Here is a 23414-nt window from a genome sequence, read left to right as displayed (position 1 = left end):
TGGAAGAGCACTTGCCTAGCATGTGTGAGGCACTGGGTTCAATACTCAGCACCACATACAAATAGATGAAATAAACAAATAGATAAAATACAAGGTCCATCAACATTTAAAAAGTATTAAAAAAAAGAAAAGGTAGTAAAGAAATTTAATATGACAGGGACACAAGGTTGGTTCAACATATGGAAATCAATAAATGTAATTCATCACATCAACAGACTTAAAGACAAGAATCACATAATTATCTCAAAAGATGCAGAAAAACCATTTGACAAAATACAGCATCTATTCATGTTCAAAACACTAGAAAAGCTAAGGCTAGTAGGAACATACCTCAACATTGTACAAGCTATCTATGCTAATCCCAAAGCCGACATCATTCTAAATGGAGAAAAAATGAGAACATTACCTCTAAAAATTGGAACAAGACAGGGATACCCACTTTCATCACTTCTACTTAACATAGTCCTGAAAACTCTAGCCAGAGTAATTATACAGAAGAAAAAAATTAAAGTGATAAGAATAGGAAAAGAAGAACTCAACTATCCCTATTTGCCAAAGACATAATTCTATATTTAGAAGACCCAAAAAATTCCACTGGAAAACTTCTAGAATGAATAAATAAATTGACCAAAGTAGCAGAATATATTAGCGATTAATCAACTGAGTGAGAAATTAGGAACACTATCCCATTCACAATAGCCTGAAAAAAAATATTTGGGAATCAATCTAACAAAAGAAGTGAAAGAATTCTTCAATGAAAACTACAGAACATTAAACAAAGAAATTGAAGAAGACCTTAGAAGACAGAAAGACCTCCCATGTTCTTGGATAGGCAGAATTAATATTGTCAAAATGCCCATACTACCATGGGGCTGGGGTTGTGGCTCAGTGGTAGAGTGCTTGCCTCACACATGCGAGGCCCTGGGCTCGATCCTCAGCACCACGTAAAAATAAATAAATTAATTAAATAAAGATATTGTGTTCAATTACAATTTTTAAAAATGCCCATACTACCTAAAGTCTATAGAGATTTAATTAATCTATTAAAATTAATTAATTTTAATCTATTAATCTATTAAAATTCCAATGACCTTCTTCATAGAAATAGAAAGAGCAGTCATGAAATTTATTTGGAAAAATAAGAGGCCCAGAATAGCCAAAGCAATCCTCAGTGAGAAAAGTGAAGCTGGAGGCATCACAATATGACCTTGAATTATATTACAGAGCTATAGTAACAAAAATGGCATGGTATTGGCACTGAAACAGACATGAAGACCAATGGTACAGAATAGAAGACACAGATATAAACACACATAAATACAGTCATATTAGACAAAGGCGTCATTAACATACATTGGAGAAAAGATAGCATCTTCTGTAGCAGAATGAAATTGAACCCTTATCTCTCATCCTACACAAAACTCTGGTGGATAAAGGAACTAGGTATTAGACCAGAGATCCTGTACCTATTAGAAGAAAAAGTAGACCCAACTCTTCATCATGTTGACTTAGGAATGAACTGCCTCAACAAGACTTCAAGAAGTAAAATCAGGAATCAGTAAATGGGATGGTATGAAACTAAAAAGTCTTTTTTAGAGCAAAGGAAACAATGAAGAATATGAAGAAAAGAACCTATAGAATAGGAGAAAATCTTTGCCACCTGCATCTGAGATAGAGCATTAATCTCCAGGACATATAAAGAACTCAAAAAACTTAACACCCAAAACCAAATAACCCAATCAATAAATGGCCAAAAGGACTGAATAGACACTTTATGGAAGAAGAAACATGAATGGTCAACAAATATATGAAGAAACGTTCAACCTCTCTAGAAATTAGAGAAATGCAAATTAAAATTACACTGAGATTTCATCTCACTTCAGTCAGAATGGTAATTATCAAAAATAAATGTTGGCAAGGATGTGGGGGGAAAGGTACACTCATACATTGCTGGTGAGACTGCAAATTGGAAAGCATTTTCCGCTCTGGAAAGCAGCATGAAGATTCCTTAGAAAATTTGGAATGGAACCACCATTTGACCCAGCTATCCCACTCCTTGGTTTATACCTAAAGGACTTAAAATCAGCATACTACAGTAACACAGCCACATCAATGTTTTTGGCAGCTCAATTCACAATAGTTAAACTATAGAACCAACCTAGGTGCCCTTCAACAGATAAATGGATAAAGAAAATGTGGTACATATACATAATGGACTATTACTGAGCCTTTAAGAAGAATGAGTTTATGGCATTTGCCGGAAAAAGGGTGAACTGGAGACTATCATGCTAAGTAAAATAAGCCAATCCCCCCAAAACAAAGAATTTTCTGTTTGATATGCAAATACTGACTCACAATAAGGGGCGGGTGGATAGAAGTTCACTGGATTAGACAAAGAAGAATGAAGGGAAAGGAGGGGAATGGAAATAATAAAGACAGTAGAATGAATTGGACATAACTTTCATATGTTCATATATGAATATATGACCAGTGAAACTCCACATCACATACAAGCACAAAAACGAGAAGTTATATTCCATCTGTTCGATATGTCAAACACATTCTACTGTCATGTATAAATAAAAAAGAACAAATAAAAAAATTTTAAGAAAAGAAACAAAATATAAATAAATAAATAAATTTAATATAAATTGAATCATTTATTCCTTACAATGGCTAGCATGGCTATCAGTGTAAACAAACTTTTAAAAAATAATACTGTATGTACTTGTGTTGTAAAAGTCAGGATAAATATCTATAAGATGTATTAGAGGGCTAGGAGTGAAGTTCAGTGGTAGAACACTTGCCTAGTACATGAGTGAGGGAGTGAGGCCCTGGGTTCGGTTCTCAGTACCACACACCCTCACACACACACAAAAGCACCAGATGACTGGGTGTGGTGGCATATGCCTGGGCATATGCCCAGTGGCTCAGGAGGCTGAGGCAGGAGGATCATGAGTTCAAAGCCAGCCTTAGCATAGTGATGCCTGTGGCAACTTAAGGAGACCCTGTCTCAAAATTTAAAAAATAACAAAAGGGCTGGGGATGTGGCTCAGTGGTAAAGCACTCCTGAGTCAATTCTTGATACCAAACCAAACAAAATAAAAGCGTCAGATGTATTACTGAGCAAACAGATAATTTCCACGAGCATGTTATTTTGTCCTCCAGCTCCCAAAAGTTATATGTTGAAGCCCTAACCTCTAATGTGTCTGGAAACAGGGACTTTAAAGGTGGGCCCTAATCTAATGTGACTAGAGAAAAGGAAATCAGGACACATGCAGGTACAGAGGAAAGACCACGAGCAGACTTCACAAGGAGGTAGCCATTTGCAAGCCAGGAAGAAAGGCCTTTGAAGAAAACAGATCTGTTGACGCCTTGATCTTGGACTTCAGCCTCTAGAACTGTGAAAAAAAAAATTTCTCTAAGTCATCCAGTTTGTAGAATTTTGTTATGGCAGTTTTAGCAGACTAAGAAATCATTCTATATGCTGGTTTAAACGTGGAGTATCCCGAACAAGGTACGTGGAAAGTCAGATGATCTGCCCTGGAAAACTTCTAGATGATTTGGTGGCCCTCCTGATGAGGAAGAAGACGGTGGCAAAGATGTTTGTGAAGGATTTGACTGAAATTATTTCATAAAATAAAAGTAGAAAAAGCAGTGTTTTAAAAATAATATTGTTACATATCAAATGTTAACTTTTTTTTTTTCCTGGTGCTGGGGATGGAACCCAGAACCTAGGGCCTTGCTTATCGTAAGCAGGCATACCATCACGGAGCTACACTTCTAGCCCCCAAAGTTAACATTTAACAGTTTCATCTAGATTTAAGTTTACCATTTGAGTTTGCCAAAAATCTTCTGATGAACTTTTATTGAGGGGAATAGAGATTTTCTTATAATTAGGATATGTGCAAATAGATTTTTTTTTCAAGTTAGAATGAAGTATAGGCCTACGGGGAGAAAAAAAAAATAACCATGATGCTATTTAGTGTCAATCGGTCAAATTAATTTGGAAATGAAAATGACAAAGGAAAGAATCACTTTTTAAAGTGAGTTTCAAATACGACAATTATTGTTTGGGTGGTTTTGGTTAGAGTTGATCTATACAGTTTATAGATACATAGCGTAAAGAATGCCTTTTGAATAAAACATAAAATGAACCCTCTCCTTTATCCTATGTCCTGACATCAGTTTCTACTGGGTATCCTTCTGCCGGGTACAGAGGCTGCCTAACCTAAAATCTAAATGACAGTTGTTTTGTGGTTCTTAGAAAATGCTGGTATCCTAGCTGGGCGTGGTGGTACATACCATAATCCCAACTACTCAGGAGGCTGAGGCAGGAGGATCACAAGTTTGAGTCCATCCTGGGCAAATCAGTGAGACTCTGTACCAAAATAAAAATTTTAAAGGCTGGGATATAGCTCAGTGGTAGAACACCTCTGGGTTCAATCCCTAGGACTAAAAACAAAAAAAGAAAATGCTGATATTCACTGAATGTAAGTGTAAACATTCAGGGATGTCTTCCCACTTCTTTTGATTTTTGGTGTTCTTTTCTCTTTAAGAAACCAGGTGAGTACTTCTCATTCTCATGAGTTATATGTAATCCTGAATTTTGCATTTTCTTTAAATGCTGTTTATTTAGTCTCTTCCCAAGTTCCTCAGTGAAGATACCATGTTACTGAGCAGTCCTTCGTTTTGACTGAAAACCTGCCCCAAGGCTTGAAACAATGATTATGTAAAGGGAACAATTAAATACAAGTGAACACTTAAATACAAGTTTTCTAGCCTAGTTATCTCTATGACAAAATAGACAAAAGGCATGCATACATCCTCATCTTCAAAATTTTCCTATCAGAGATGTTTCCATCAGAAGCTATTAAGCTATTGCTCCAATCTAAAGAGCTTGTGAAGAGGCAAAGTCTTATGAAGTGCAACTTGTAAATAAACTGAACATTGAATATTATTGCCTTTTATTAAATACAAGGAGATGCATAAGAAATAGGTAATAGACTATAAACTGAAGCATGAGTTTCTGTTGAAGTAGGGATTTAGGTGCATGTGGGTTCCATGCAAGTGAACTGTAAGTGTTTTCCAATTCCAACTAGCCCAAAGAATATAATGACATTCATTCCAAGGAAAGCATTCAGGTGAACAAGCATCTGGGATCTAAAAGATGTTGAACTACAGTGTCCACCACACTGGTACTGTGCTTTTCAGGGAGACCAGGGTAACAAATAACATTAGTTGCTGTAGCACCTAATATGATGCTTTGTATACAATAGATGCTTAATAAATGCAAAAACTATCTTGCCAATGAAATTTTGGAAAGCTGGAGAAGGAATAGTGAAGATGGTACTGGGAATTTTTTTAAAAAACAAAATCTTAAATTTTTTTTCATCATACAGGTATTTCTGTAGTACATACCATGAAAAAAAATGTGAAATTTATAGAATTACAGGCATCTATGAGAAAATAGACCAGTATATTAAATTGAATAAAATATATGCTGCTGGAAAAATGATCCTGGAATATTTATCAATAGCATGGGTGTTGATCTTCATGCTCACGTAGCTGCTTCTTGGACTTTTCCTCTGGGGAGAGCTCCTCTCTGAGGCCAGGGTCAGCTGCACCATCATCCTGTCGGGCTTCTCTCCATTCTCTGGCATGTAGTTGCCCAGGTCGTTCACTTCGCCATCACTGTAGCTGCCATCCAACATCACAGCCCGTGACTGCGGTAACCCACAGGCGCAGGGGAGCTGCAAACATAGCAAACACTCACTGGCTTTTGAGCTCAGTGTCATCGCTCGGAAGGAAGCCCTACCGATGCAACTGCATGATGATGTTGCATTTCTCCAGTTTCTTTTATTCCCAGTTTGGGGAAAAGGTGGGAAAACGGCAGTGTTTTCACTATCAACAGCCTAAAAGAGCAGGTATTCATTTTTGTTGAATCAAAGTCTACAAATTGACGCTTAGGAAACAGTGCTGTGTCATGCAACAGACTATCAAGAAGGTTCACGATTAGAAAAATCACCCTGTTCTCTGTGAGATTATAAACATACTGAGCCTGTGGTTGAAAGTGTTTACAAAATCACATTATTATGTGCGTGTGCACGCACGTGAGTGGTGGAGGTAGGAATTGGAAAGATGTGGCAAATAGGTTGTGGAAATAGGTTAGTACTGTGTGGTAAGATTTTTCTGGAGGAGATAACTATCAATTTGCAGACTGGATGAGGAAAGGAAAGCCAGACTTGGAGGAAAGATAACCTGGGAAGGGGTATGGGACATGTATGAGGTCATATGTGAAGGAAAATTTCCCAGAATGGAGGAGCTTCATCCCTGGTGTGTTCTTTTATTCCTCCTCTGCGTTAATAATTTGTTCCACGGTGTTAAATTGCCATTTATTTTTCTCCTGGGATTCTCTCATTAAACTCTGAGCAGCAGCAAGATTAAAGAAACCATGATTTAGTTAAGTTGGCTTAGTGGCCCATGGTGAATGGTAGCTGCTAAAGAAAAGTTTCAGTGAATGAAAGATGTAGTTGAGTAAATGTTACACTGTTATGATGCACATCAATTTGTTTGTTCTTTACTACGACCTTGTGAAGGAGGAGGGGAAAGGGGTATCACAACTCCATTTTACAAAGAAAGTCTGACTTACCCACAGTCAGACCAGGCTCCACCCTGACCCAGCCCCATTATGTACATGGGAAAGTCACCTTCTCTCGCAGCTTCAATTTCCGTTCCTTCCGCTCCTGCACCGTGGTCAGGTAGTTGACCGCTGCATACTCCAGCACCGAGAGGAACACGAACACAAAGCTGACCCAGAGGTAGATGTCCACCGCCTTGATGTAGGACACGCGGGGCATGGAGGCGTTCACGCCCGTGATGATGGTGGACATGGTCAGCACCGTCGTGATGCCTGAAGCAGACATTGAGAATGAAGCACAGGGCTCATCTTCCACCAAATACTGGATGGCTCTGTGCCTCTGCTTCTTTGTCCCTACTGCTCCCTCAGCCTACAAGGACTCCATCCAGACCCTCTGTCTAGCAAACACCTACTCATCTTTCAAGATTTAGCTTTTATGGAAGTTTTCCTTTCCCTCATCCCCACCTTTTCTCTCCTCTGTGTACCTTACAGGTTCATCTTAGCCCGGGATCACTTTATCCTTTTGCAAAGAATCCCAGACATTTTGGCATTGAGACATTTCTTTCAATTCAATTATTAAAAAGAAATTGCCTACTTAAGCAGGTATGTACATATGCTTCTTGTAAGTACTGCTCAATCTAGGCAATGAAAGTGCATGGGATTTATTTTAATATTTTTGTCCTTGCTGCTATTGTAGAAACCTATGGTCCTGAACCTGCCTTATCAGCTATTAGGCATCTCTGGCAGCCCCTTCTACACTGAACCTGGCTGCCCACTTGAGAATCTAGAAGTCAATTTTATGAAGTATGATGTTGTTAACTTCATTTATAGGAGACACATTTAAAAGCTGGAATGTATATTTGTTTAACACAATAACAGTTTTAGCTACCCAACAACCAATTAGAGGACAGGGCATCTGTCTGTGGAAATTTGCCCAGGATTTCAAATTAAGCTCAGAACATTTGCTTGGCAAACATCAAATCACAGGGGATTGGGGTCATCCTAGAGGCCATGTCCAATCCATTTTCACTAAAACCTGGTGGGTCACACTGTCCCTTGCAGCCCCTGCACTGTCTGCACAGTGGTGGTGGTGTGTGTGGTTAAATGGGTCCAGTATTTACTTGCCATCCATGGAATGCTTATGGAGGGGGGATTTCTAGCCTGGAGAATATACAAGCTGGGATAGCTTGTTAAAAATGCAGGTTCCTTGTCCTTGTTCAGAGAGTCAGATTCTTTCAATAAGATAATATTCAAAAGTTCATTTTAAACCACTTCCCTCAGAGATTCTGTCACAAAGATCCCTTAGGCCACCTTTTGAAAAAAACTTCTTGCTATGTAGAGTCTTAATTATGAAACTTTGCCTGTGAATTAATACCTTGAAATATTTTCAAGCACCTAAAGGAGTATAGGACCAATTTGAAAAGAATGATTTTATCTGGAATAACTTGAATTTTCAGATGCTTAAAATGTGCAGTTGAGATGTTCCTTACCTAAGGGGACTCTGGCAGGCACCGCTCTACGGTCAATCCAGAAGGACACCCAGGACAGCATGACCATCAGGGTGGCAGGGAAATAGGTTTGGAGCAGGAAGAAGAAGATGTGACGACGCAAAGTGAAATTAATGTATAGACGATTGTACCAGCCTGAGAGACATAAGGAAGAAAAGAGCACACATCATAGCTACTCGGCAATATCAAAAAAGAATTTTTTGGGTGGGTAGCTGTGTTCCTTTTTATTCCTTTTCTAAAATTGGTGCATTATAATTATATATAATAGTGAGATTCATGTAACAATATAATTTGGACTATTTCATTCCCCAGTACCTCCCCCTTCTCTTCTGCCCGCCATTTCTTCTACTGGTCTCCCTTCTTTCATGAGATTCCCCACACCTATACATACACCCCTTCCTTTTTTTCTTACTAGCTTCTACATGTCAGAAAAACATACTTGATTTTCCGAGTTTTGCTTATTTTGCTTAACATAATGGTCTCAAGTTCCATCCATTTTTCCTGCAAATGATATAATTTCATTCTTCTTTATGATTGAATAAAACTCCATTATATATACATACTGGGTTTTCTTCATCCATTCATTCACTGACAGATACCTAGGCTAGTTCTGTAATTTGGCCTTATGCTGCTAAATATGTTGAACATTTGTTTTCATATATTTGACCATTTGTATTTCTTCTTTTGGGAAGTGTCTGCTTAATTCATTTGCCCATTTATTGATTGGGTTATGCATGTATTGCTATAGCATGCTGACTGTATCTTTTGTTTTAGAATATTTTAATCACATAAAACAAGATATATTTCATATAGCTATTACTCCCCAATCTCTAATCCCATTAAACATTTCAGGTCAGAGAAACTGCCAAATTGTTTTTCAAAGAGGCTGCACAATTTTATATATTAACCAGCAGTGTGAGAGCTCTGTTCCCACATCCTCATCAGCATTTCTTATCTGTTGTTTTGACTATAACTATCCTCCTAGGAATTAAGCAGTATATCTTGGAGACTTTGATTTGCATTTCCCTGGTGATTAATGATGTTGAACATCTTTTCACATCCTTATTGTCAATTTGTACATTTTCTCTGGAGAGATGGCTGCTAATACCCTTTGATAAAAATTTTTTCCCACATTTTTATTGGTGCATTGTAATTGTTCATAACGGTGGGATTTGTTGTTACTTATTCACAGATGCACATAATTTAACAACATAATTTGGCCAATGTCATTCTCTAGTATTTCCCCTTTTCCTCCTTTTCTCCTTCTCCCTTTATTCTATTGATCTCCCTTAGATTTTCATGAGATCCCAGCCCTCCCATATTTCTTTTCTTTTTTCTTCTCAAGCTTCCACATATGAGAGAAAACATACAACCCCTGATTTTCTGAGTTTGACTTATGTCGCTTAACATAATGGTCTCTATTTCCATCCATTTTTCTGCAAATAATATAATTTCACTTTTCCTTATGATTGAATAAAACTTCATTGTGTATATATACCATGTTTTCTTTATCCATTCATTCATTGATGGACATCTAGGCTGGTTCTATAGTTTGGCTGTTGTGAAGTGAAACATGCTGCTATAAACATGGGTATGCAAGTGTTACTATAGTATGATAACTTTCTTTAGAATAAATACCAAGGAGTGCTATAGCTGGATAATATGGTGGTTCCATTTCTAGTATGTTGATAAACCTCCATACTGATATCTGTAGCGGTTGCACTAATTTACAACCCTACCAACAGTGTAAAAGTATTCCTTTTTTCCACATATTTTCCAACATTTATCATTGTTTATATTCTTGATGGCTGCCATTCTAACTGGAGATGTAGTTTTGATTTGCATTTCTATCGTTGCTAATGATGTTGAAGAATTTTTCATGGATTTGTTCACCATTTGCACTTTTTCTTTAGAGAAGTGTCTATCTAGTTATTTGCTCATTTTTAAAATTGGGTTATTTGGGCTTTTGGTGGTATTTTTTTTTTGAGTTTTTTATATACTCTGGATATTAATCCTCTGTCCAAAGAGTAGCTAGCAAAGATTTTCTCCCATTTTGAGGTTCTCTCTTCACATTCTGAATTGTTTCCTTTGCTGTGCAGAAACTTTTTAATTTGATGCCATCCCATTTATTAATTCTCAGTATTCATAAAATAAATTTTATTCAGGGAAACATAAATGATTTTGGTATTCCTCTGGAACCCTATCATCCCTTTACAAGGTAGAAGTACACAAAATCAGGGAACAGAGGATTATGTAGTAATTCATATCATCTGAATCCATCTCAAGAAATCTTTGGACTTCATCCTAAATGCAAAGAGGACTTCTTAAGAAGGTCATATAAAGGCTGGGGTTGTGGGTCAGTAGTACAGTGCTTTCCTAGCACATGTGATGCACTGGGCTCGATTCTTAGCACCACATAAAAAAATATTGTGTCTATCTATAACTAAAGATATTAAAAAAAAAGAAGGTCACATATAAGCTTTTCTTACTCAAAATATGGTATAGGGCCCAGCACCAGCAGCCTCACCATCAACTGGGAGCTTGTTAGTAATTTAGACTCTTAAACCACAGCCCAGATCTACTAAAGCAGAATCTCCACTTAACCACACTCCCTGCATGATTCACATGCATTACGAATATTTGAGAAACACTGATTTAAATAACCCCCTTTGCATTTCTTTATGAGGAAATGTGTTTTAAGATAAGATAAAGCTAAACACAATATTGTATTTAGGAACAGAATGCACAATCCTTGGTCCAGCTATGCTTTACTTTGCTTTTGTGTTCTTTACAAGGAAAAAGTATGCAAGGAGGAGGTGAAGGGAACGGAAGGGTGATAGAATGAAAGGGAAAGGCAGAATGAGCATGACATGCCCGGGACTTGGTAGGATTAACTTAGAACTTAGCATCCTGGGTAACTGTGATTCATGGAATGTGCCTCTTGGCCCCAGTAAGTTATTGTGGAAGAACTGTCAGAAGGCTGAGAGTCAAAAGAACAGTTCTCACCCCCTCCCATGAAATAGGGCTTGTGGGTGATGGATATGGAAGATATGCTTAAAGGATTTTGAATGTTTTCACCATAAAGGACAGGTAAATGTTTCAGGAGATAGATATGTTTGCCCTGATTTAAGCATTACTCAATGTATACATGTATTGAAACATAACATGGTAACCCACAAATATGTACAATTTTATGCTTTATGTATCAGTTAAAATAAATTTAAATGGGAGAGAGAGAGAGAGAAAGAGAGAGAGAGAGAGAAAGAGAGAGAGAGAGAGAGAGAGAGAGAGAGAGAGAGAGAGACAAACGCTACACTGGAATTAACTGGTTCTCTTGTTTGCAGATTAGAGAGAACACTTAAAAGGCCACACTTCCCCATACAGCCAATAATCATGCAAGGTTTTAGCAATATAGACTGCATAAAAATTTGAGCAAAATCATCCTGAAAGGTGATTTTGGTCAAAAGACAGGCAAAGGATGGAGAGTTGACCTCAGCTGATCCAGCAACACAGGTTGGCAGCCCAGAGGAAGCCCACAGAACATGCCCTCAGGAAGCAATGAGGAGGCAGACCTGTTTGCCTGAACTCCAAAAACAATGACCAGGCCCATAGGGGAATGACCAGAGGTTCCTGCACTGCAATTCAGAAGAAGATCATCCAGAAGAAACATGTAAGTCATGTAGCAAGAGGGGATTGGCCAAGAGTGGAGCATCACATGGGGACTGACTGGAGCAGGGAGAATGTGAATGGAAATTAGGGCAAAGTGCACTTCTTTCTTGCTGTATAGGAGAATTCTGGTGAGTATATTGGGGGTGATATGCCATCTACTAATCTGGCAATGTGAAAGTCTCAAATAAAACTACTTACATGTTTGAGTCCTTAATAGTATTTTCTAGGTTATCACTTTTGGTGCATTGGTGGTATTAAAAAAAAAAATCACCTCCACCCAATGCCTGACACCCACTAAACTTCACTTAGGACGGTCATCTTTAGTTTCAAATGCAAGTGAAACAGGCTCTGCTTACTTGACAAGCAAGTCACACCTTTTCTGAAATAAAAAATGAACCACCACAGCCAAACCAAAGCCTCCCCACACTCAGCCCCCACCCCATGCTCACCTGTGCTGCTGTAGAAGGCTAGTTTAGTGGTGGTGTGGAATTCTTGAATGAGGAACTGGGAGAGTGAGATCCGCTCATCTGTCTTTAAGGAGTCATTGCCCTTTTTCCAGTAGAGCATGAGGTCATCTTCTGTATAGGCATCTGAAAAGATGGGAGCCAGCATCAGGCAGGAGGTATGGCAAGGCAGGTCTGCCTACCAGGCTACATGGAAACTGTGTCCTGATCTCCCATACAAATCTCTAGGATTGTGCTAAGATAATTTGAATAAACAAACTGCAGTATAAACAATGCAAAAAAAGGCAAAAAGACAAATATAATTCTCTCCAGTCTTCCAAAAGTCTTCAGAGAAAAATACTCAAGCTTAAGGCCTCCTGATTCCTGCAGAAGGGCTCACACCAACAATCCAGCCTACCCTTATAAGATTAAACCAAAAGATATTGCTATTTTGTGGTCAGAAATGGCTAAATACTGGCATATTTTCACATGGTTCAGCCTCATAAACCAGGAGTGTTGATCCTTTCCTTCTTATCCTTGTTTTTGGGGGTGGGGGGAGGTGGGAACTGGGGACTGAATCCAAGGATGCTTTATTGCTGATGCTTTATTTCATCCTCAGTCTTTTTTTATTTTTTGTTTTGAGACAGGGCACACTAAATTTCTAAGGCTGGCCTTGAACTTGAGATCCTCCTGCCTTAGCCTCCAGAGTTACTGGGATTACAGGTGTGTGCCACTGCGCCCAGCCCTATGTGTAAACCGTTCTTGCTGGGTCTCCCGACACCATTTTAGTCCCATTTTCTAACCCTTGATCTGTGATCATAGATTTCTTGTGTTCACTTAGCTTGACTCTAGTAGACAGTCATTCAATCAGACACTAATCTGTGAAGGTATTTTATGGATGCGGCTAGTATCTACCACCAGTGGATTTTAAGTAAAGAAGATTATCCTAGATAATCTGGGTGGGTCTGATCTAGTTATATGAAAGGTCTTAAGCGTATAACTGAGGTTTTCTGAAAGAAGAACTTTGACCTGGACTGTGGCATCTGCTCCTGCTAAGAGTTCCCAACTTTCCCTGCAGACCTAGGAGAACAGAGCAGCCCCTATAATCCTGCGAGCCAATTCCTCACAATGCATCTCTTACCATATGTAATGGATTAGTTCTGTTTCTCTGGCAGGACCCTGACTGCTACAACCTTGAAGAAGCTACATTTACAGATGGAGGCAGAAGCTGCCTAGTCTAGTGAGGGTAGGGGAAGCTCTGGAGCCAGCAAACTTGGTATTTCAGCCCAGCTTTGCCATTCATCTCTGTGTCCAAGGCACAGGCCTTGTGCCATGAATGATGGAGATAACATTCTTGTAGGGATTTTGTGAGGGTTAAATGACAGCACAGAGATAAAGACACTGTGCACTTAGTAGCCACTAAAGGCTACTAAGGCCTCGCCCTTTTCCCACGTTCAGTGCCTAACAGAGGGTCCATTTGACCCAGCTATGTGTGGTGTCAACATCCCCACACTCCCAGGTTTCAGTTAATTACAGTCAGGAGCCACTTGATCCACCACCATAAGCCCAGATTTGGCTTACAAAGGGGCCCAAGATCAAAACAAGGCCACACTCGGACTTGGATGCTGCAGGGATTGCCAGTGTTCAGGAGGAGTGTGCAAACTGGAGTGATGGAGGAATCCAGACTATGCCCATCAGAAGGAGTGCTGCGGCAGAGAGAACAGAGCGGGAGAGTGGAGAGCAAGGCGTGTGGTGGCTAGCTAGGCTATCCTGCCTCAGCCTGGCTCTTCCCGGTGCCTGATTTGGGTGGTTGTTTTATTGTGGTAAAACAAGAATAACATAAAATCCTCTTAACCATTTTTAAGTATACAGGTTAGTGACATTAAATATATTTATAACGTTGTGGAATCATCACCACTCAAACAGTTTCTCATCTTAAACTGAAACACTGCACCCATTAAGCAATAGCTCTTCGTTTTCTCTCTCCCCCAAGATCCTCACAGTCACTATTCTAACTTCTATCTTTATTATTTTGACTACTCTAAGTACTCATAAAAGTATAATTGTACAGTATTTGTCTCTTTGTGATGGACTTGTCTTATTTAGTACGATATCCTCAAGTTCGGTACATGTTGTAGCATGTGTCAGAATTTCCTTGCTTTGTAATGCTGAATAATATTTCATTGCATGTATACAGCACATTTTCCTTGTCCATTCACCTATCACTGGACACATGGGTTGCTTCTACATTTTAGCTATTGTAAATAATACCTTTTCAAGGCTTTGCTTGCATTTCTTTGGGTATATGCTGAGAAGTGGAATTGCTGGAACCTATGGTTATTTTATTTTTGATATTTTGAGGAATTGCTGAATTGTTCTCCACAGTAAGTTGCACCATTTTACATTCCTATCCCCAGTGCACAAGGGTTCCAATTGCTTCACATCTTCACCAACACTTTTTTTTGTTGTTGTTTTTTTGATAGTGACCATCCTAATAACTTCAAATGGGTCACTCACTGTACTAATTTGCATTCTCTAATCATTAGCCATGTTGAGCATCTTTTCATGTACTTCTTTTTTAAAAAAAATATTTTTTAGTTATAGTTGGACACAATACCTTTCATATATATATATATATATATATATATATATATATATATATATATATTATTTTTTTTTTTTTAATGTGGTGCTGAGGATTGAACCCAGAGCCTTGAGCATACTAGGCAAGTGCTCTACCGCTGAGCCATGCCCCCAGCTTCTTCATGTGCTCCTTTGTAAAACTACTCTGGACTCAGCTTCAATCTAAAAAATCACTTTAAAAGCATAGCCATGAATGAGGAGCACATACTGTTCCTGCTACTCTTTAGAATTACTTTAGGAGCTGTGTGCCGACGCCCGGGAACAAGTCTACTTACAGCTTTCAATTTCAAGCGAGCACGTTTGTGTGTCCAGGGGAAATCGGCTGAAGTCCATGTTGCACATTGCAGTCACTGTAACCCTAGAAACAAAAGACAAACACTCAGTTTTCAGAGCTTGCAAAAGACAAGTGCAAAATGACAAAGCAAACAGAAAAGGTCTCTGCTTCCTTGCAGTATGATAACTGCCTCTTTCTTATAATTCATAAGCAAAGTGTTGGGATTTAGATAAGAAGCTTATGAATGACACCTCTGGAAAACTCTTAGGTATTTATGTCTAACCTTAAGAGCAGTGTGAGGCACATAGAATGTCTCTAACTACTAGCACATTCAAGCATTTTAAAGAAGCAATGGTCTCAATCAAATAGCCATGTGAAATAAAAACTCATTCAATATGATCTCTTAAAACAAGCTTTAGGAGCATATATTATTTCTCATGTTTTAGATAAATTCAAGTTCTTCTGTTCTTTTATTGATTGTATTGATGTTCAACATTGTTTACAATGTTATGTATACTTAACTCCAGTTGCCAAATTTGGCATTTAAAAAATATTCTGATATTTTTATATTGATAATAGTGTTTATAATTCTATGGCAATCATAGTGACAGAAAAACACTGAGAGATTTGTTATACTAATATGAACACATTAGCTGGCATTGAATGGTTCTGTTCCAGAGTTTACACAGCAAAAGTGGCTTCTGCATCAAAGAACAAACAAATATAGGTCATTAGTCATAGATGAAAATCTCCTAGTTAGTGGGAAATTTCATGGCAGGATACAATACTGGTTGTTGGCTCATGCTAGATGTACCATTTTTCCTCCAACCATACAAAATCTGCTATGCATAAATTGTGGAAACGATTTGGATAATATATAGCTAAAAAGAAAGAAGTACATATACATTTGAAATTTAAATAGAAATTTCAAGGAAGAGTATTCAAGAAATGCAATTATCCAGATATTTGCCTTATTTCCACCCCACTCCTTTATATATGGAATGGCTGTGTTCTACAAGGTATTTGGGATCATGAGCAGCTAGGTAGTCTCATGACCCCTGGAAATTCTAATAAACAGGGTATATTAGAATATTGACGGGAGCGAGGATTCAGGGAGCAGTTGCTGGGGACACCTAATGGGTGGGCTTCCATTTCTGTGGTTCCGTCATCAGCATAACTATGCCTAATGGCATCACTAGTGAGGAAGAAATAGGAAGTTTGGGGATACTTGGAGTTAACTTTAAGAACTTAAAATAGTCTACGGCCATACCACCCTGAACGCGCCCGATCTTGTCTGATCTCGGAAGAACTTAAAATATCAGATGCAGGATTTTTTTTTTTTTGGTTATGAACAAGAGGACTGAAAATCTCCTGTCTTTTTACTAGCCAGTATAGAAGCAGATCTTTTTAGAATCACAAACATCATCAGACTGGCCCCTCCTGGCTTGATTCTTTTCCATTCAAAACCTTACATCACACAAGCATTTGTGGTGTAATGAAAACCCATGTTTATCTTTGTTTCTCCAAGTCTTTTTAATTAGTTCATGGAAAGGGATCTTCCCTTGCCCTGGATGGAATGGGTAGAAACTTAGCAGGTCCTATTTTGTTTGTTTGTTTGTTCTCTGCTCAGTTTCACCTGATAGTCAAAACTCTTTTGGGTCACAAATTATGTCTCAATTCAGAAATAAAGCATTTTAGTCTGAGATCTTATTAATCAATGCTTCAAACTTCATTCAAATTAAGATTTCTGCTCCTCAATGAAGATACAAGGCTGGCATTTGAGTGGTTGGTTTCTACCCATGTCTAGTGAGAGAAGAGCAAGAGGGCAGGATGGATCTCAGGCTGAGTGGCTTCATGGCTCTAAGGACCTGCTATCTGGTGGAAGCCACTCTGATTATTTGGTTCCGTGCCTGTCCTGTGGCCATTAGCCTTCAATCACACTAAGGACAGTGGTTTTCTACCATTCTCAGTAATTTAAGCCTTAATCTTTTTTTCCCATTTAAATCAAGAAAACCCATGATTTTATTTGTAATGAGAAATCAAATACTCTGCTTTTAGGCACAGAGATGGAAAGAACGTGTTTCTGCTGGTAAGGCTGATTGAGGTTTCCTGAACACACAGGAGGTTTTCCATTCTGTTTCCTTTGTTCTGCTTCCTGTGGTCACAACCAGCGGTGTGCTGGACTAGCCGTCTATAAGCTCTTGAGAGCTGATTGTTAGATTTTCAGAAAGTTTGTGAGCCATTTGTTAAAAACAGCTATTAATAAAAATTAAAATTAAGTAAGTTACTGTTATGGTTTGAATGCATGTGTACCTCTGAAATTCTTGTAATGGAATTTAAATAAATACCAACATGGTAGCTTTAAGAGGTGAGGCTGTTGGCAGTGGGTCAAAAGGCTTTGCCCCCATTGATGTGATTAGTGCCCTTAAAGAAACGAATTGAAAGGAGCTAGCCTTTTCTTGCCCATGTACCCTCCCACCATGTGAGTACACAGCAAAAAGTCACTGTATGAGGAACAGGCCGTTATTAGGCACCAAATTTCCTGACCCTTGACCTTAGATTCCCAACTCTAGAACTATGAGAAAATAAATGTCTGTACTTTATAAATTACCTGAACTGAGGTATTTTGTCATAGTGGCACAAATAAACTAAGCTAGTTACACTAAAAACAAAAATAAAAAATATTCAAAACTCACTCCTACTTATGTTATTACATTTTACTATTATCTGTGCTCCTAAAGTTCTTTATGCCTGTGTATGTGTCTGTGTGGTAGAAATGCTGCCAAGTGGTGTGCTGCCTGCTTGTGTCCCCAGCTCCCCATTCAGCAACAACAGGTTGGAAGCTTGAAATCAGCCATGATGGGAGTATTTGCAGAAATTGAGGCTTCATTTATTGTTTTGTTGTTTATTTAGACTGAAAAAATAGATTAAACTAAAAGTGTTTTGTGTCCAATGCTATTCATTTTTTAATAGTACAACATATTAAGGAAATATTCTTCCAACATTTGAAAACTATTATCTAGCTTAGCTAGGAGGTTGCTTATTTATTGATGAGTGAGTAAAGTTCCTGCTTAGTTCTTCATAGTTTCACTTTGTCTCACTAATATAGCAAAAATATCACCAACATTCATCAAATCTACACTAATTTGACAGTTATATAAGGGATCAGGTATTTACAAACACTTATTCATTGCTGACTCTGTAGAATGATTATTGGTGGTTGAATTATAAAAAAACTGATGAAAGTTTTAACAAGAAAAAAATAAGAAATAATGCTCAAGTTATATGTACACGAAACTTACAAAAATAGTATAAAGTTTTATTTAATTTTATAAATCATGTGCTATAATACTTTCTAACAGTAATGTTCATAATAAACTTACATAATGCATGTCTGCATACTATGTCTCCAGACAAGTAGTCATTAGCACACCAATGATTGTATGTGATTTGGTCTAGTTTTCTGCAGCCCTGGTGTATTGTGAAATTGTATTTTTGGTGGATTTTGAACCTTAAGATACCTTCACAACCCTTCAAAAATGAATATTGCAAGGAGAACCTGAGCAATGTGGCTTGGGAAAGAGTTGTCTGTCCTTGATCCCTCAAGTACTTCCTATAAGAGATGGCATTTTAAGCTTTGGAGATGAAAATTCCATAACCCCACTCTCAGTTTGGAACCTAATTGCTTAGATTCCAAATCAAGATGAGTATTACAAATATTGCTTTTGAACATGGGGCAGAAATTTAGTGTTGACATTTCTGGCTCTAACCTGTTGTCATTTAATGGGGAGCTGGGGAGAAAAGTGCTCCACTCTGCAGAGTGTGCCGGGCATGCCTGTAATCCCCACTACTCAGGAGGCTGAGGCAGGGGGATGGCAAGTTTGAGGCCAGCCTCAGTAATTTAGTGAGAAACTGTCTCAAAATTTAAATAAATAAATAAATAAAGGGCTGGGGATATAGCTCAAGGTAGAATGCTCTTCTACCAACCTGTAAACCTGTGTGTGTGTATGTGTGTGTGTGTGTGTGTGTGTGTGTGTGTGTGTGTGTTTCTTAGATAATAGAATGTGGATTCATCTTTACCGTTAATCAACATGTGAACCAAAGCAAAGTTCGAAAACTTGAACTGTACCATATACAGAGTAAATTACGGAGAACTCAACCACAGCCAATAACCATGTCCCTCTCCATGTCCACCTCCTGGGGAGGTGAGCACCAGGACAGAAGCGGAGGCTGTGTGCTGTGTTTAGAAAAACCTTCCACAGGTCAGTGCTCCATGAGCAATTAAAAACTTCTAAGGCATTTGAGCTCATGAGAAGAAAAAATTTTATTCATTAATTTGTAAAAGTTGTAAAAGTGATATATTCAAAATGTCATTGAATGTCACAAAGTAGCCCAGAAACCCATAGTTTCTCAAAACAGAAAATATGCTTGTGGCCTGCAGGTGGAACAAAAGAATTTTATTTTTTTTAAACGAGGTTCTAAAATTTACCCCCCAATGGGAATCAAACAGATCAGAGGAGGCAAGACTTGGAGAACACATTATCTATTTCTCTGACTCCCACTTGAGGAGTAAGCATTTCATTAAAGTAAACTTTTTTTTTTTCTTTTTTTGCAGTGCTGGGGATTGAACAAGGCCATGTATGTGAGGCAAGCACTCTACCAACTGAGCTATATTCCCAGCAGTCACCTCAAGTAAACTTTTGAAACTTAAAATATAACATTCAAGATGCAGCATAAGCCACAACTGACCAGCTTGAGAAATTTCCCCAAATGTATGTTCAAAATTCCATAAAATTTCTACTCATGTGTCAAGTTAGGTTTCCTTGATGTTGATAAGTTTGGCAGCTATGGAAAAGTTAAAAGTTATTCAGAGCCCAAAAGCAAAATTACTGATGCACAATCCACGCTTGTCCAGTGAGCCACCTGTCTTCCTACCTGAGGCTGTAGAGCACCTTGCCATCCGGCTGGACCCGTAGCATGACGTTGTCTGTGGTGGTATCGTGGATGAAGGAGCGCTTGGAGTGCACAAAAAACATATCCGGGACCCAGATCTTCTTCACCAGCCGGCCGTCAAATGTCATGCTGAGGTTATTGGTGCTCGGAAAAGACAGCCTCTCATCCTTCCAGTAGTGCCTCAGGTAGAGGGTCATCGTAAAGTCCTGCAGGCAAAGAGAAAATCCAGACACACACCCACCTGCTGGAATGTCAGCAGGAGATTCTGTACCCCTGGGGAGCAGTCACCTTGCTGGGGAATGAAACTGAGCCAGGTGAGGTCTTGCTTTTGCTACAGCAGGAGGACACTTTCAGGGAGGGGGAGCCCAGCAAAAGACCTGTGGCAAACAGTGTCCCTGAGTCCCACCCTGTCTCCAGCATTTACATCTGTGCTGGGGAGGCTGCTTCACCGACTTGTGAATTAAACAGAAACGTGGCCTGAGAGTTGATGCCTTTGGGCTTCCCTCAACCAGAGAGGAGGGTGGTGGGTAAATGGTCCAGCTCTCTCACCCTTCGGATGGGACAACCCTGGGTCTTTTCTGATTCCTGAAGAACCACAGTGGGACTGAGTCCTCCAGGAATGACAGGTTTGAGAGCACAGTCCTTTTTGCACCCTTCTCCTTTCTTGTCTCACCTCTTCACTGTGTTCCTGTGTTTCCCAGGATCAGCTCCCCAATAAACTTATGCTAGAATGCTTGATTCCAATTTTTTTTTATATACCAGGGATTGAACCCAGGGGCACTTAACTCCTCATCCTTTTTTTTTTTGTATTTTATTTGGAGACAGGGTCTCATTCAGTTGCTTAGGGCCTCACTAAGTCACTGAGGCTGGCTTTGAACTCACGATCCTCCTGCCTCAGACTTCTGAGCTACTGGAATAAAGGCGTGCACCATCATGCCTGGCTCAGGTGTGCTTCCTGAGGGACCCAAACTAAGATAACATCCTAAAAAGTTCTGTAAGTTAAGTGCTGTAGAATGTTCTAATATTTTATCAGAACCCACCAATAAATAAGTTAATTAATTCAAATTAAATGAAATGGAAGGGCACTCTTTTGCTGCTTCTGCATTTCTGGAGCCAGGCGTAGAATCTGCAGGAGTAAGATGTGTTGGGCTACTTGGCAGCTGCAACCTTAGATCCTGCAGTTTATATTTGACAGCCTTTGCCCAGAGAGTGCATTCTGGCCTCAAGAGACTATATAATAAAGGGAGAAAGGTCAAGTTTGTCATACCAATGGGGTAGCCTTGGGAAAATGTCATAATCTTCCTGATCCGTCAGTAAAGTCAGCTTGGGAATGCCCACTTCCCAGGAATGCCCACCTCCCAAGGAAGCTCTCAATTCAGGTCCCTGTGAATGTCCTTGCTCACATTCCTGGTAAGAGAAGCACTTACCATGTCGACCTCTGAGATACTGTCCAAGCTCTCCACCTGCACATCCACGCCAACAGGAATGGCTGGGCCTGGGGACAGGGCGTAACAAGAGCATTTATTCTTTTAACTTAAACTTTTACTATGCAATAGTTAAGCAAAAGAAATATTTTCTCTGGATCTTCAGAGTCAAGTCAGATTAGAAGGTCTGGTTATGCCAACCTGAAGTCAAACCTGAGATAAAAGGAAGAAATCATGGGCTGGTTCCCCATGATATTCCAGAAGGAAAAAAAAAGGTGGGGGGTTGGGTCTGAATCATTCAGGTGATTCTGAAATGATGAGGTTAACATATAGAATTTTTCTTTGGTACATGCTCATCCAAAGCTATGATGAAGACCCAGGTCAAAGGCTGGGTAAACCTGAGAAGTGAGTGATTTACTCCTTAGCATGAGGCCACCCACTTTATTTTCTATATGCACTTCTTAATTTTGCATCATCATAGAAGCCGGTAGTTCTTGTCTGACCACGAGAAAGGCATAGCCTGGAAATAATTCCCAGAACTGAAGTAATTTTCAGATCATTTATTTGTCAGATCCACAGATCTGCATCTTGGCTACATGGAGTAGCTTTTAGGGGAACACGATATACCAGGATGGCCTTTGAAACATTAGACTTGTTATCATTTCTGAGCCATGAAAACTTAATATTGATCAAGAAAGCATAACATAGGGGATAGGTAGGCTGGGGTTGTGGCTCAGCGCTTCCTAGCATCATGAAGCACTGAGTTTGATTCTTAGCACCACGTACAAATAAATAAAAAGTCTGTCAACAAAGAAGTGTGTCACATTAGATTGGGTAGAGAGAAGTGATGGGAGGGGAGGGAAGAGGGAGGGGGAAAGGAAGGACAGCAGAATAAAATAGACATTATTATTGCTGTGTGTATATACGTGACTGCATGACCAATGTGATTCTGCAACCTGTACACTCAGAAAAATGAGAAATTATATCCCATCTGATTCAAATGTATGATATGTCAAGATCATTGTACTGTCATGTGTAACTAATTAAAACAAGTTTTAAAATTATTTAAAAATAAATAAATAAATAAATTATACCATGACAGTAAGTATTAAAAAAAAAAGTTCGTCAACAACAACAACAATTTTTTTTTTTTAAAGGGGGATAGATTTCTACCTCTTTCCTCTCTGCAGGATGTGGGTCAAGCAGAGAGCCCACTAAAATCATCACAGAGTAAAAAGGTAGACTTGAGTCCAGGAAGGTTATAAAGATTATAGAAAAGGTAGATTGTGGAGTGAATAGAAATATCTTTCTAGAACCTGCAGAAGAAATAAAAGGAATAAAAATAATTTCTTTTAAAAAAAGCTTTTTTTTTTTTTTTCAGGAGAAAAGCCTATTTGTCAAAGAGGAAAACTCTATTTGTCACTAAAAGGGCTGAAACCGGCAGCTGCAGGCTAAGCTTCAAAGGGCTTTGGCATTCTTCTGTACTACATCATTAATTTTTAAGCTATTTTCATGTAATTAAACCAAGTAGACCACACTCTTCCCTCAGATATGTACTCAGAGTTCATCTGCCAGCTCCCAGATGAGGACAAATTTAGTCAAGGTTGTTGGAATAAATCTCAGAGCATTTTCAGGAGGCAGCTTTGGGCTGCAGCTGCCCCCACCTTAAACAGCCAGCTGTTGGCCCCACTGATCCTGAGCCATCCTTTTCAGGAGCAGTGGCCCAAGGACAGCTGGCTGGTCTAGCCTGGCTACCCACTAGCAGGCGTTCCTGAGAAGGTGTTCAGGAGAGCCCCGCGTGGGGAGGGTGGATGCTCAGAAGATGCTGTGAGCATGGTGCTTTATGCCAACACAGCTGAG

The 23414-nt window shown here is 39.0% G+C and overlaps 1 protein-coding gene across 2 annotated transcripts in view; it reads right to left on the bottom strand.

Annotated features, from left to right (window-relative positions):
• Positions 1-4950: 4950 nt before the first annotated feature.
• Gabrr1 (gamma-aminobutyric acid type A receptor subunit rho1) overlaps positions 4951-23414 on the bottom strand; it is a 37673-nt gene continuing 19209 nt past the window's right edge. For both annotated transcript variants that reach the window (XM_021726010.3, XM_005324711.5), the window contains exons 4-10: positions 21558-21625; positions 20113-20336; positions 15179-15261; positions 12267-12407; positions 8131-8283; positions 6711-6913; positions 4951-5753 (exon numbers count right to left, since the gene is read on the bottom strand). In XM_021726010.3, coding sequence (XP_021581685.1) covers positions 5460-5753; positions 6711-6913; positions 8131-8283; positions 12267-12407; positions 15179-15261; positions 20113-20336; positions 21558-21625 — 1166 coding nt within the window. In that variant the 3' untranslated portion in view covers positions 4951-5459. The remainder of the gene's footprint in view (positions 5754-6710; positions 6914-8130; positions 8284-12266; positions 12408-15178; positions 15262-20112; positions 20337-21557; positions 21626-23414) is intronic.

The sequence above is a fragment of the Ictidomys tridecemlineatus genome, chromosome 8 (assembly GCF_052094955.1).
Source record: "Ictidomys tridecemlineatus isolate mIctTri1 chromosome 8, mIctTri1.hap1, whole genome shotgun sequence".
NCBI classification, from domain to species: Eukaryota; Metazoa; Chordata; class Mammalia; order Rodentia; family Sciuridae; genus Ictidomys; species Ictidomys tridecemlineatus.
Note: the sequence above shows the minus strand (reverse complement) of the source record. Positions and strands in the feature narration are given on the sequence as shown.